This window comes from Pecten maximus, chromosome 9, assembly GCF_902652985.1.
Source record: "Pecten maximus chromosome 9, xPecMax1.1, whole genome shotgun sequence".
Taxonomy (NCBI): domain Eukaryota; kingdom Metazoa; phylum Mollusca; class Bivalvia; order Pectinida; family Pectinidae; genus Pecten; species Pecten maximus.
In genome coordinates, this window is record NC_047023.1 from 26,424,132 (window position 1) to 26,440,120 (window position 15,989).

The 15,989-nt window shown below is 36.5% G+C and overlaps 1 protein-coding gene across 5 annotated transcripts in view; it reads right to left on the bottom strand.

The window, feature by feature from the left end:
• The window catches only part of LOC117334459 (ankyrin repeat and death domain-containing protein 1A-like), a 61,969-nt gene that overhangs the window by 9,132 nt on the left and 36,848 nt on the right, over positions 1-15,989 (bottom strand). For 2 of the 5 annotated variants that reach the window (XM_033894096.1, XM_033894095.1), the window contains exons 2-4: positions 14,890-14,962; positions 3,647-3,750; positions 2,861-2,959 (exon numbers count right to left, since the gene is read on the bottom strand). In XM_033894096.1, coding sequence (XP_033749987.1) covers positions 2,861-2,959; positions 3,647-3,750; positions 14,890-14,962 — 276 coding nt within the window. Of the gene's footprint in view, positions 1-2,860; positions 2,960-3,646; positions 3,751-9,044; positions 9,187-14,889; positions 15,771-15,989 lie in introns of those variants that run through there. The other 3 variants (XM_033894097.1, XM_033894098.1, XM_033894100.1) reach the window with 3 other exon arrangements.

Sequence of the window (15,989 nt, forward strand, 5' to 3'; positions counted from 1 at the left end):
GTCAACTGTCAACACTGTATCATCTACTGTCGACATTGTATCGTCAACTGTCGGCACTGTGTCACCAACTGTCAACACTGTATCGTCATCATCAACTGTCGACACTGTATCACCAAATGTCAACACTGTATCGTCAACTGTCAACACTGTATCATCTACTGTCGACATTGTATCGTCAACTGTCAACACTGTAGCATCAACTGTCGACACTGTATCGTCAACTGTCGACACTGTGTCACCAACTGTCAACACTGTATCGTCAACTGTCAACACTGTATCATCTACTGTCGACATTGTATCGTCAACTGTCAACACTGCATCATCTACTGTCGACATTGTATCGTCAACTGTCAACACTGTATCATCTACTGTCGACATTGTATCGTCAACTGTCGACACTGTATCACCAACTGTCAACACTGTATCACCAACTGTCGACAATGTATCATCAACTGTCGACACTGTATCATCAACTGTCGACATTGTATCATCAACTGTCAACACTGTATCATCAACTGTCGACATTGTATCATCAACTGTCAACACTGTATCATCTACACTGTGACATCAATGGTCAACATTGTATCATGAACAGTCGATATGGTATCGTCAACACTGTATCATCAACACTCGGCATATCATATCAGTAGTAAACACTTTTACCATTAACAGTCGGCCTATCATATCAGTAGTAAACACTGTCCCATCAACAGTCGGCAGACCATGAACAGAAGTCGACAAATGCGAACATTTCTTTGGAAAACTAATCAGAAGTCAACAAAGGAAAAAAGGCAATATTTTAGTATCCGTAGTCGACAATGTGTTAACAATCAATGATTAACTAGCAGTTGTTTTCATACAATGATATAAGAAGGTAACCAACTTAAACCAGGGATCGACAGGTATTGATCGGTAGTCAACACAAAATTGCAGTTGATTCATGACCAGATGTGAACACAACACGTTCAATAGTGGACATAACATGACCGACAGTGGACAAAACATGATCGATAGTGGACAAAACATGATCGACAGTGGACAAACATGATCGATAGTGGATATAACATGATCGACAGTGGACAAACATGATCACTAGTTGACACAACATGATCGACAGTTAACAAACATGATCGATAGTGGACAAAACATGATCGACAGTGGACAAACAGAATCGATAGTGGATAAAACATTATCTACAGTGGACAAACATGATCGACAGTGGACAAACATGATCGATAGTGGACAAACATGATCGATAGTGGACTAACATGATCGATAGTGGACAAAACATGACCGACAGTGGACACACATGATCGACAGTGGACAACCATGATCGATAGTGGATAAAACATGATCTACAGTGGACAAACATGATCGATAGTGGACTAACATGATCGATAGTGGATATAACATGATCGACAGTGGACAAACATGATCGATAGTGGACTAACATGATCGAAAGTGGATATAACATGATCGATAGGGGACAAAACATGATCGATAGTGGACAAACATGATCGATAGTGGACAAACATGATCGATAGTGGACAAACATGATCGATAGTGGACAAAACATGATCGATAGTGGATATACATGCAACATGGTCCATAGTGGACAAAACATGATCGGGTGAGGAAACACTATGACTAGTACTGGATACAACGTGATCAATAATGGACACATTATGACCAATAATGGACACAATATCACCAATAATGGACACAATATGACCAATAATGGACACAATATCACCAATAATGGACACAATATGACCAATAATGGACACAATATGACCAATAATGAATACATTATGACCAATAATGGACACAATATCACCAATAATGGACACAATATGACCAATAATGGACACAATATGACCAATAATGAATACATTATGACCAATAATGGACACAATATCACCAATAATGGACACAATATGACCAATAATGGATACACTATGACCAATAATGAATACAATATGGCCAATAATGGACACAATATTGCCAATAATGGACACAATATGACCAATAATGGACACAATATGATCAATAATGGACACAATATGATCAATAATGGACACACTATGACCAATAATGGACACACTATAACCAATAATGGACACAATATGCCCAATAATGGACACAATATGGCCAATAATGAATACAATACGACTAGTAATGGACACATTATCACCAATAATGGACACACTATGACCAATAATGAACACAATATGCCCAATTATGGACACAATATGGCCAATAATGGACACAATATGGCCAATAATGGACAAAATTTCATCATCAGTCTGCAGAACATGATCGATGGCTGAAATATATAGTCAATATTCGGCGTAGTAAGTAAGTAAAGGTTAACCACTAAATAAGCCATCTATTTCGAGAGTATGAGGGAATATCGATATTTTTCACGACTGCGACACACAAATGAAGATATGGATTTCTGTCATATGAGTGAAATATATGTTACAGTCTGTATATTCAATAGGAAACCATTCAGCTTTCTGTTCATTTCATTATTAAGACGGAAAAGGCGCGCGTTAAATTCCTTAGAAAGTTCAGGATTTGTTGATAATTCACAAAATCAATATCTATACTCACTTTCTGTGAAAGGCATATTACGAAGTATTCTTACATTAAAACAGATTCGCAAGCTTATGACGCGTCCTATTCCAAACAATATTAAGGAAATATTATTTTAGATATTTAAAAAGGAAATAAGCCATTTAACAATGACACGTGATCATCAAAATGGATTTTCGCTGTGATGTAGTATTGAAGTTGTCGCCTCAACACGTCCCAACAGACATAAAATATGAATAACTGACTCTCTAGGCGACATCACCTTGTCCTTGGCCTCTAAATCCGCTCCTCCTTCAATCAATTTCTCTATGATAGCAGTATTGCCATTGGCTGCAGCCCAATGAAGTGCTGTTCTATCGAGCTGAAAAAAAAATAGAAATTGAGGTTACAACGAGATCCAAATACAAATCTAACAGACTCGTCAAGACGAATAATTCTAACACTTTAAAAAGAGTAAACGGATTGAAGTCGTGGCTCATTCTGCAATACATGCGAAATATTTATTTTACCTTTTTTAGAAGATTTTGTGACGATTTAAATGTATTGATACTTTGGTTTGGTTTGGTTTGTTTTTGTTTAACGTCCTATTAACAGCCAGGTTTTGGAGGTGGAGGAAAGCCGGAGTACCCGGAAAAAACCACCGTCCTACGGTCAGTACCTGGCAACTGCCCCACGTAGGTTTCGAACTCGCAACCCAGAGGTGGGGGGCTAGTGTTAAAGTGTCGCGACACCTTAACCACTCGGCCACCGCGGCCCCTATATTGATACAAAATAACAATCAATAGATACACATTTTAAAATATCAAGTCGTTTTAACGGAATATAAAGTTCATCTATGTATAAAAGGACAGTAATTTTAACATTGTACAAGAACGGGCGCCATTACAAGAAACATTACAATAATTTAATCTTAAGGAAAATGATGGTACTGATATGTGTGGAAACCCTCGATAATAACAATACATAACATCAGATGATATAACGAGCAATGTTATAAAACATTTGAAATTAAAAGCAAAACTCGAAAATCTAACGAAACAAAACTTACATTATTTTTGCAGTTTATGTCGACCCTGTCGGTGAGTAGCTTTTCTATAGCCGGTAAATCATTCTCTTTGGCAGCGTTGTGGAAGTTGATTTCACCCTTGGTCACTGTCAATACAAATAAAGACTGAATAACGCCTGTTACAGTTCACTTCCACTTATATTTTAACTTAGACTAACGTATGTATCATATCACATCATGTGGTCAGTACACTGCCTCTTTCTGCAGAGATGCAATCTAAATTATTGATCTAGTATGATTCTGCTGACATCAGCTAATGTTGTGAACGGAAAAATGGCGATCGTTATATATCACAATTTTTTGAAGGAAAGAATATTTAACCCTTTGTCTAGATTGTAATCTGTAGTGTTAATTAAATAATGCAATTGTGGCCATCACAGAAAGTGTAACACTATCACTGTACATGTACTGGTTCCTAATGGCAAAGTTTATTGTGTTTGCTCTATTTGTGAGCATAAACATGCACTATTGACCTTATAATAAACCCATTTCCAGGATTCCCCTTAATATGATATTTGTAGTGTCACATATACTTGTAGCATAAAATGGTATTGGCTTCATCGCGTAGCTATGTGTGGCTATCGACACTACTACCACACCACTACCGACCTTGCCATAATATTCCGTTATTACATTATAATATCGTTCATGTATTTTCAGCTAATATTGCTAGGTTTAATACAGTGATACTAAATGAACTACACTGCTTATTTGTTTGTACACAAACAAGCTGCAGCACTCGTTGACAGTAGGAATAGGCCTACTGCAAATAATACGATGAGTTAACGCGGATACCTTGTATGGACGTACTACGAAACTTCATTACACAAGAGAACGGCATAAAAACAAAACAATAAAGCAATTAGAATAATAATCAGTCTGGAAGTTGTCTTCACATATATAGTTTATTTAACTACTAGGAATATGGCTCAATACATATGTTTACAACCGGAAATAACCAACGAGTGTGGTATGAACCTATAACAGTGAGCAATGGTCAAGTCAGTCAATGCTGAATAAAGACAAGGGGTTATCGTGTATAAAGAGCCTTAAATCATAGCCAGTACCACCAAGGGAATTGCATGATAGACCGCAGTTATCATACTGCGTCCCCACCGGACTCCACATGTGGCGACTGTATAATGTACAGGGACAAACGTGGTATATGATACACACCAGATGCTAAATCGATAGCGGCCATGCGCTTAAGAACAGTTTCAATGTTAAAGCTGGGACTGTTTACGTTCATTTTATAAGGAATGTATTACAATTTATGGAAGATTTAACGGAGTAATTATTGTCTTGTCACCTTAATCCTATGTAATTTTTTCGCTGACATCTATTATTTCACTCGTATCTAAGCTAAATATCAACAAAAGTAAATACTAATATGACTGGTTGATGGAGCTGAGCGAACAGCATTATGATAACCGTTTGTGTCTATTTTGCACACTCGTACATTATTTAGTAGCAATAATGATTAATGCATACGTCTAACGAATTCATCAACTTGGGTGGTTAGATGGTACCGTGGTAACGAACTCGTCTTTCAACTCGATGGCCCAATCAGACGTGAAAAAGTATTGGGGTAATCTGCCCGACCAAAACCATTCTTGATATAAAAATTGCTGTTTTAAGAAATATTTATTTCCAACACGTGTTAAGGATATAAATACTCAATGATTGACTACATTTTTTGATTAGCACTGACTGATGGCGACATTGTAAACGCAAAATTTGGGTATAAAAACACGATGAAATTAAATATAATGTCTGAATATTGCTGCTTTGGATCTCGAGTGATAAAATTGAATGTCCATGAGCCAAATCACACTTGAACCAATTCTGGGACTATTAAATTTTAGCAGGATTCTGAATTATTAATAGACAAAATTTCGTGTAATTAACGAGGAGTATGGGGTATTTACAGAATGTAATGTTTGTCTAAATGGATTGTTCTAAACACAGAGAAGTCGCTATCACATTTAATATGAATTTAATGACTGATGCATTATCCGCCGGATCACTAATATAAAACTGCATCATACGCCAGTGATGCTGGCGCAGAAGAGTGGGAATCAACAAGGGTTATCAATACAGGCCGTGGCAAATGTTAAACTATACCAGGGGCAAGTTTCATCAATATTCGTTAACATCAGGGAATTTCAACTGAAAGCTGTCTATAGGAAAGCATCGTTGGATTTAAGGGGGGGAATCTTAGTAGAGGAAATTCCCTTAAATTCTGTACTGCTCTCCTATGGGAAAATGCCTTGAGATAAGAGACTTGATGCAACTGGGGTCAGGGGAGATACGTAAACCCATTTCTTTAATCAATTTTTTATTTTTAATTTTTGCATATCATTTTCAGATTTGATAATTCTATTAATATAAACAGTTCTTCGTGTAACTATAGTATTATGCAAATTCTCATTCAATTAGCTAAATAGCTAGTAATTACCAACAAGGGAATATTTTGGGTAGAACAGGGCGATGCGTACATGATTACACTTATGGCGTAATAATTGTTATGCCGGTAGTAGTATTTATTTTCTGATCGACAAATGTTATCATATGAAAATACCTTGTAGTTATGTAATTGGAGAATTTATATGTCTGTCTTTATCGTATCTGAGAAGGCATATTCAATAAAAAAAATTAAAAAACCTGACGAAATATCATAATTAGGCGGTATACTATATTTACGTCATCACTTCGATTAAGACTTCCTTTATTTACGTCCAAGGCATTATTTTTGAAAATATTCCATACGCAAATGATACTATACATTGATGTGTATGCTTGCTTTTCTACTGATATTATATTACACAGCCACCTAACAATTATGTTTAATGATAATGCTTAACCGATGCTACCATTAGTCTTTATAACATTATGTTATTTTATGTCCGTCGCAAAACGTTCCCAGAAATGTCATAGGCTTTTTATTTCTATCGATGGAATCAGGACATTGCAGGACCTTTGACGACAAATTGTTGTGAACGGACAATTACTGAATCATAAATGACTAGCAGACATTCAGAATGCGTAGTCTAGACGTTCTGGGAAATTTGGCGGAAAAGGTTAAGAGTTAGAAAGCTTTTTTAGGATGTTTTTCTTGTCTTGGTTGGCATTTTGTTCGTGACATGAAATGACAAATGATCTCATGCTTATTTTTTGCAGGAATCAATACATCTTTTGGAATGCTTTTCACATGAACGAATTGTCGAATTTTAAGTGGTGCCTGCACGTACAAAGCAGCCAACCTCGGTCCGTTCTTACAATTTGTATGGAGTGTTATTGATAATCTTGTTCAGACTATGGGCATTTTGATTATGCTGAAAATAAAGGCGTGTAATGTTCAACCAACTGTTTATTCAAATAGAGCTATACATACCGTTTGATTTGCTACAAAATGTATGAAAACTGTCACTTACTATATATCAAGGACAAATGTGAAGATTCACCTCGTATTAAAAGGTCATAACTAGAGATATGTGGTTATCGTGTTAATACGAATTCCGTTAAGTTAATGGAATATTCAAATAATATCATTTAGTATAAGACAACTCATTGTAGGGGTTTATGGAATCGGGGATGGGTGTCCGACATCTTACATTTAGGAGAGATTAGCAATAATACTTGATCTGATGTAACGTACTTGATACTATTGGCTAAGGTCAAGTCAATCACGTGATAACATCATGACCTTATTAAGTATATTGTCTACATTGGAATAAGAAGTAAACATTACACCAAACACGTGACAAACTTTGTCAGCATAGCGCAAAATGAAAACGAATACGATATACGCTCTATATGTATTTTTCATGTCGATATGAAATTATGATGTTTGGTTTGGTTTGTTTTTGTTTAACGTCAAATTAACAGCCAGGGTCATTTTAAGGACGTGCCATGTTTTGAAGATGGAGGCAAGCCGGAGTACCCGGAGAAAATCCACCGGCCTACAGTCAGTACCTGGCAACTGCCCCAAGTAGGTTTCGAACTCGCAACCCAGGGGTGGAGGGCTAGTGATAAAGTGTCGGGACACATAACCACCCGGCCACTGCGGCCCCTTTAAAATTATGATGCCATAACAAGGACTAAAGAGGAACTCTAACAATTCATTGATACACGTAGATTAACTATATCATTTACGTGATCAGCATTATCAGAAAAAGTGTACGGTTCCGGTGAATGAGCCAGGGTCATCGCCATAAACAGCGTGATTCGGTTGACTGCTTAAGCGCAAATCACAATGAAAAAGGTCATAGTTCTATCGAGAGAGCCCGTCACATAACATGATAAAGCACTGGATTTATTTACTGTGTCAGTAGCCAGTCACCACAAAACTGACAATATTACGTTAACCGAGTTAAAATTATTTTTTTGAGATTAACCCTGATATTTTTTCTAATGTGTAGTGCATCGAGTTAATTAACTGAACCTAATCAATTTTATTTTGAATCGGACTTTATTAACGTGCGCGCGAGTCGCCAGACATCCAAATACATTTAATCACCATGAATGTCTCCACAGCAGTATTCTAATCGTGTATAGACAGACAAAATCACCTTTCCGAAGTATGTACGGAAAAGAAAGGTCGAACAGGTCAGACAAGGATGGCGTGAAGTCTTGGCAACGGTTTTGTACTACTAGATAACAGGTATGAAGAAAATGCTTGTTCGGAATATCTTAACGAATTAAACTTTTGATGAAAATTATGCAATATGATACGATGAAAAAACTACTTTCATCAATTTTTAATTAATGATTCTGCAAATCACCATTGATGATATACATACATGTATATAGCGGCTCTCAAAATAAGTAGGCTCGTTTTAAAGCATGCTGTACTATGTTCATCTGTTTACTAATAAAAGTCTGTAACAGACCACAGCTTTAATATTCGTTCTGAAATAGCATGTCGCATTAAATACATCGGTTGGTACACATTAAGGTGTATCTATTCATCTCCCAATCCACGCAAAGTGAAAACAAACTTTTGCAATCTTTGCCATGCTATTCTGAAATAAACAGTATTTAGATCATATTTTTTTTTGTCCCTGCGTAGACGACCAAATTCCCTAGAACGGCCGAAACTATTTTATCTGTACGTGTAAATGCTCGTGCCCTTCGACACGACATGCCAAGACAGTTCATCACAACTCTTACAGTCCTACCACCAGGTCGCACATGCTGCGCGTCCATATGCATTAACTTTGACATATGAACACTTAACGCTGTAGAGTCTACGATATTGTCTAAAACGTTTTGTGCAATTTCTGTATGTTTATGCCAGAGCGGCTGTCAGAGAATGCATTAATGCTACCGGTAAAATAAGAGATTCCTGTACGTGAACAATGCCATATAGTATACTTACTTGAATGACAGAATCCGCAGTCGTTGGACCACATATTCACTCAAGAAATAAACAAACATCAAATGATTAACGCCCTCACGTTCCATAAACACTGAGATATAGACACAAGAACTGTGGACGAAGGTGTGTACAGCACCCGAAAAGCATTGTTATCGATAGTGGACTTAACTCTCCCAACTTTTCTCGACAATTACACGGGATTAATGAACGCTATATCAGTGATGTAGCGAATTTAGTGGCCTTCTTGGGACATCATCTCGACAGCGATCCAGCAATCGTATCGATCAAGCATTCAAATGGTCACTTGTATTCAAAGCGGATACGTTTATTTGATTCCTACGAGAACATATTGCCGTAAATGGATTATAAAGAGATTTCCTCAGACTAATGTCAGAATCATATTAGTGTATATACTAATATAGATAATGTCTGTGTACCCGTTAGAGACGCGTCTTTTCAAAATGGCGGACCAAGATAATAGCAGAAGGCAAGAGAGCTCTTAAGCTACAAAATCAGTTATATAAGTACATTCTGACAGAGCCAAGTACAAAGCATAACTCAGAAATAGTTAAAATTTATATTACAACATTTATCTGCCGCTACCATACATTTACCGATGACGTGCTAAGAGCACGTGTAGCTTGCCTCAACCCTGGAGTGAGAAAATCATGGATATCACTGACCAGTGTAAAAAATAAATATTCCAGTTTTTAGATATGTTTTATAAATTGTAAATCGATATCACAAATGATGGAGAACTATAAATTACAACAAGAAAACAAAATACTAACAATACAACAGTCATCTTATGATTAATTGTACTGTTAATTATCCTCTTATTCATAATTTGAACTTGCAGAGCAGATTAACTTTGTTTTAATGATTTTAATGTCCTCTCTAAACCAGGCTCATATTAAGAACGGACTCTTGCGATATTATTGGAGATACAACAGACATGTTACATACCGGCTTCTGTGTTTTTCACCTTATCAATCAACATGCATGAAAGAATACGACATGATCATCGATGTTAATTCAAGAGCACTTTCTATCTAACATCACGAGACCCGATACATTGTGATATTTGCCACTGCCAGTTTGTTTTCCTTTTAGCCCACAGGTACCACATATTACGGCAACTTGTGGTTGTGTTTTGCTTTTTTCCACGGGGACCTTAAAGCACGTGTTACAGTCTAGATATATTTAGTCCTATTCTAGTTTGTTTTAGGGGTATATATTAACGTTTGATAAACTGACTCGCCTTTATAGAAAAAAGTATCTATATAATGAACACCAACAGGTGTCAAGCGTATCAAGCGTAACCGAATATGAATCCCAGTAAGTCGTGTAAAAATGTGCTATACCTGTTCCTGTACCTGTCTGTCAAGATCACACATGTTGCCTATAATATCGAACTTCATAATAAAGGATATATATCAGTATAAAAATACCGAGGAAATCCAGCAATTTTGGCTAGGTAATGACATATTATGTTGTCAGCGTACAGACCTAATTCAGGGAGGGAGGCTAGGTAATGACATACATACTATATTGACAGTGTACAGACCTAATTCTGGGAGGGAGGCTAGCTAATGACATATTCTATTTTCAGCGTACAGACCTAATTCTGGGTGGGAGGCTAGGTAATGACATAGTATGTTGTCCGCGTACAGACCTAATCCTGGAAAGAGGCTAGGTAATGACATAGTATGTTGTCCGCGTACAGACCTAATCCTGGGAAAGAGGCTAGATAATGACACATATCTTATTGTTACTGGCCCCTCATTCAGAATCAACCACATTAGTCACTTTTAACTCGTGAAAACAAGGTATGTTTCGTTTTAGTGAAGTGAGTTATATATATGTTAAAAAATAAATGCCAATAATATATGTAGGTTTATTATATAAGTCATAAATACACTCAATGTAAATACCAGAAGCTTATACATAGTTAATAGTACAATAAATTCCATCGTTCAATACAAAGGAAATTTTGTCTTAATATTTGATGCATAGCATATAATATTTTGTTGGTAATAACCGATAAAAGAAGCCTGGGAATTTGTAGAGCGTAAATGTAAATTATGTATCGCTGTGAAGCGTTGATGTCGGGTTTACTAGGGACTAATGAGTTATCACACTTAATATACCTGGTGTACCAGGTAACAAAATATACCTTGGTGAAAAACAGCGTTCGAGGTAATTATTCTATTCTACCCGTAACTTTTCCCTATTTTTCTTAAATTTCAGAATCATGTCCGCCGTCTCATAAAAAAAAAAGGATGAATATAAATGCTTTATTACTCTTATGTATTCATGTAATATTTGTTTTTGTTTACGTTTAGGATAGACAAAAGGTAGAAAGAGCCTACCGCGTCATTGCTGAAAGATCTCGCTACACAATTGTGATAATCTAATCGGTACCATTCACTTTGTATCCATAACCAGGATGTGATGATATACATCATCAATTCCAGTCTCCAAAATCTGCCAGTCTCACAGCTGAATCTTGAGGATCAAAAATGGATTTTTATCTAAATCAATTTCTAATAATGTATTTTCTATTAATTAAATTCAATTAATGGAATAGCAATTAGTTTAAGAAGTCACTCTGATATAAGTACACGTTTTGTCCTTTTTATCTTTAACGAAATCTCGTTTATTTGTTTTTGTGAAACTCGATCCACTCGGAATATTTCCTATGAAGTGGGGAAAAACATTATTGAGATTAATGATAGCGGAAAATTAGGATGTTTGAAAAAAAGTTAACAAAGGTGGAAACACTTTATGGGATTAACAAGAAAGATAATTAATTATATGTCTCGCCTGTCCAGATGTGTCCGTATAGTAAGTTTCAAACAAATTCCAAAATTGAATAAATTTTCAGTATTTTTTTCGACAAAAAAAAAACCCACCTCCACTTTTCGCAAATTACACTTAACTACACTTTTTTGTCATTCAATGCTTGAATCTGTCACGTTATACACCCTATAGCATGTCGGAGAAAAAACCCATTATTCATAATTGAAATCGCGTAATAAAGTTAATTGCCATCAAGAATAAAGTATCACAGAAAATTGATGTTTCCCTCTAATAACCACGCTCGTACTCGCAGTGTATAGCTGTAGCCGATTGCTGGTGGAAATTATTGAACAATCGTATACCATTCTGACACAGGGAAAGCCTAGAGATTTATAGATAATTTACAACATAATAAATGCGTTGATTGTGTTTTACATCAAACTGAATGATTGTAAATATGGCTTCAGCACACACACACACAGCTCTCACTAGTACAGCACTGTGTAGTACCACCACAGAGTAGTAAACAGACCATATATAGATGTATATCGCATGTATCTTCAAAAAGCCAATATCCGTTTCCATGGAAACATCTACAGAGGAAAGTGCACTGGGACTCTAACAGTAGTGTTCCGGCATTGGGAATTTCAGAAAGGCGTCCATACGAGGTTGGAAACGGTGTACACAATACTGGCAACACGTTTGTTTCTAATTACCACTAGTCATAATCAAAATAAACGTGATGGAAGAAATCTAGCATGGTTTTCGTGTTTATCTCCAATGAAAATTTTAATCACGAGCCGGAAGATTATGTTTCTATTTATGGCCTATCAGTATCTAAAGACGGACTCAAATAGTCATCACACACACGCTCCGGGTCATAGGCTCACCGACTCCGAACCATTAATTATTTACTCTAATATGGCGGACGGATGGCAGCGCTAGACATGGTCAGCTCGAATGTACAGGCAATTATACTGCTAATACATCCAAACATTCCCACTACACACAACGTTCCAGGAATATATCACGGAACTCCTCATTCAAGCGCCCAACCACCAACAAAACAACACTAGTGCCTTTTCATATATATATATATACAAAATCTTATTCCAATAAACCTGCCATAGAGAACATGTGCGCAATATAAATTCACTGCTTAGAACCTTCACAAATTATCCCATTCAAACATGACCTTATTAGAGCACCAGGCACCTCTGCTAGATATATTGTTTATCAATGAAATAAGCAAGTATCTAAGAACTTTCTCGAAATACATCGATCACTTGTATTTCCCCTTGAATCATTATGAAATATTTCATTCAAACATCGCCAACACTCACGGTATACAATTGACTGCATATAGCATAGAATAATTGTTCTCATTCAAACGACTCCACGATACAATAACGTGAACCTTTAAGAAACATTTCATTCAGCAACTGTAATTATCTAGATCTTTAAATAAAATGTCTTCTTATTTTCACCAACTGTTCATTTTAGGAAATATATCAGTCACGTTTTATTACAAATGTTACACCACCTTAACCGTTTCCATGGTATTTCATTTCAAAATACTTACAATGTACTATGTGAACCTAATCATCGAAAGACAATCCAGTCTCTTATTTTGTTGTTGTCGGCAAATACAATAAGATACATTATTTGAAAGCATGTACAATTATGTACCGTTGATACAAACAAAAATATAGATATAACTACTGTGTACAGGTAAGACGGCAAGACACATCATCGGATGTAATAAGTTAAATTTAGGTGAAAAAAACTATCACTGTTTCGCATCACTGCCGACAATCCAAGGACGCTAGATCTAATGTGTTGTACATTGTATATTATATTTATTAAAGACCTCGAGGTCGGTGCTGAATATTAGATGACTCACTCTCCCGCCACCTTCATTTAAAAGTAATATGCATGTACACAAAGTGGCTATTGTTAAAATTGTGAAATGACGTTAAAATGGAATACGTATATAGTTTTCTTGATATACATGAATATACATTCCACCCAGATCAAATCTTGTGCTTCCTGCTGGTTTCTCGCTCTAACACTGGCGAAGGCTTAATAATCTGATCGTAATGAGTTTAGTAAGTTTGCGGTTAAGCGGATTGGCATTGTTGAGGTTACTGATTCACACGTGTTAACTGTATAGAACACTGAAAATCACTATAAAAGTCCTAAATATGCTCAGGATGTAGCAGTTTGTACGGGTACACATATATGTGTCTGAACGAACACAATCTTGAAACCTAGAAATCTTGCGCGAGGCTAAAACAAACAAAATACCTACTGCGACGAGACTACGACAATTGTAAGATGATACTCTGAGAAAGCTAACGGTGTGTTGCTACAGAAACAGACACAACCTCAACCCCTCACACATAAATGTTAAAACAGCAAAAACATTTTAAAATCTGACGACTGTCATCCACTTCAGTGTGTCACTGGCGATACCAAAAACAGTACATGTATTTTAAAACAACATTATCATCATATAAGTGAGTGATGTTTCAGTTGTACTATCTTAAAAACCATCCTGTAATAGATTGTGTCGATAAAAACTAGACTTCAGTGTATATAGATTCCACCTGTTTATAAGGAGCAGTGTAAACGATGAAAGGATGAAACATGTGACGGCAGATATTTGTAAGAATGTGACGTCATGGAAATCGTCTTATGACGTCATAATACAACCAGCATCATATACGTATGGTATTAGACATTAGTAAACATGTGACGACAGACACCTGTAAGTATCTGACATCCTCTTCTTTATAGCATCTATATATGGCCACATATGACAGGTGCTTGTGTACTTCTTAATAGAACAGCTAATTATAATGCGAAATCCTTTTTTGATTATTGTATATATATTGATTTCAGAAATCGCGTATATTTACTAGTTAAGAGGGTATTACGTCAAATATTCTACTCTATATATTCAAATGTTAGTAATATATATATATATATATATGTAAACACAGTACTTTTTTTAAAATCGACAGTAGGGTTGGATGCTTACTTGCCGCGGCCTGGAGCATTGTTGACATTCCGCAGTCATTGTCCTTGAGTTTTTTCTTCAGCTCCTCCTCAACCTGTGAATTAATCGCCATTGTGTTAACCGTCATATCTACAGATGTAGATTGTCCGGTACTCCCAATCGGGCGCTCATATAAAACTGCCACTAGACCCTTAAATCGCACCAATTAACACCATTCTCTTACTCGGGTGTCTGACACTGGCACCTCTAGCACACATATCCGTGTTCATGTTCCGTTTCACCTGTATGCATAATACATACATCCTGTTCAGAACACTGCTTAAACATTACCACTAAATCATGTTCACTGGACCGTGGATTGTATCTCGGATCTATCAGTCCGTGCGCTCGCTCTGTAAGTCATTTATGACCCTATATAGACGTCCACCCGCCGCGTAACAAGACTAATATCCCTTCAATATGGAAAGGTGTCGGACAGGGAAAAGGACGCGACTAAGCGGATAATGAATTTGCTGCTACCGTACATTCTCATCAGCGATTACTGAAACTACACGGTATACCTAATTCCCGGATTGGCCGCTCTGGGCATAAAGTAGGTTAACATATCTCTGCTTGCAATCAATTTGAAATCACCTTCGTCAAGTGGCTTCTATACCGTATATCGTATTGATATGCACTCTATTTCAATACAATGATTCCCTTTCTAGAATCGAAACAAATGAATTATATATGAGAAATGATACATATGTATCGCCGAACACGGTTTAGTATGAGAGTTATCCCCCCTGAGTCCTTTTTCTCCTGTCGTCAGTTGCGTTGCTATTTGAGCGTGTTGTGTTATACGTCCATTCATTTGATTGTATTATAATGTACATGAACACAATATTGGCTAATGTTAAGTAAAAAAGGATAAAGACGAAATATGTGACATGTCATTTGTTGCGAAAATAAAACAATGCATCGACGTTCGCTACATAATGAACTCTATAGCTATTGCCGAAACAATAACAACGTCAGCGCAACAGGGAATTGGGTAATTGTTTTATCCCGGCTTGAGCCGTTATGTGTACAGTAATACGAAATCGTGGACTACATATGTGATAATGCATCATGTTATCACC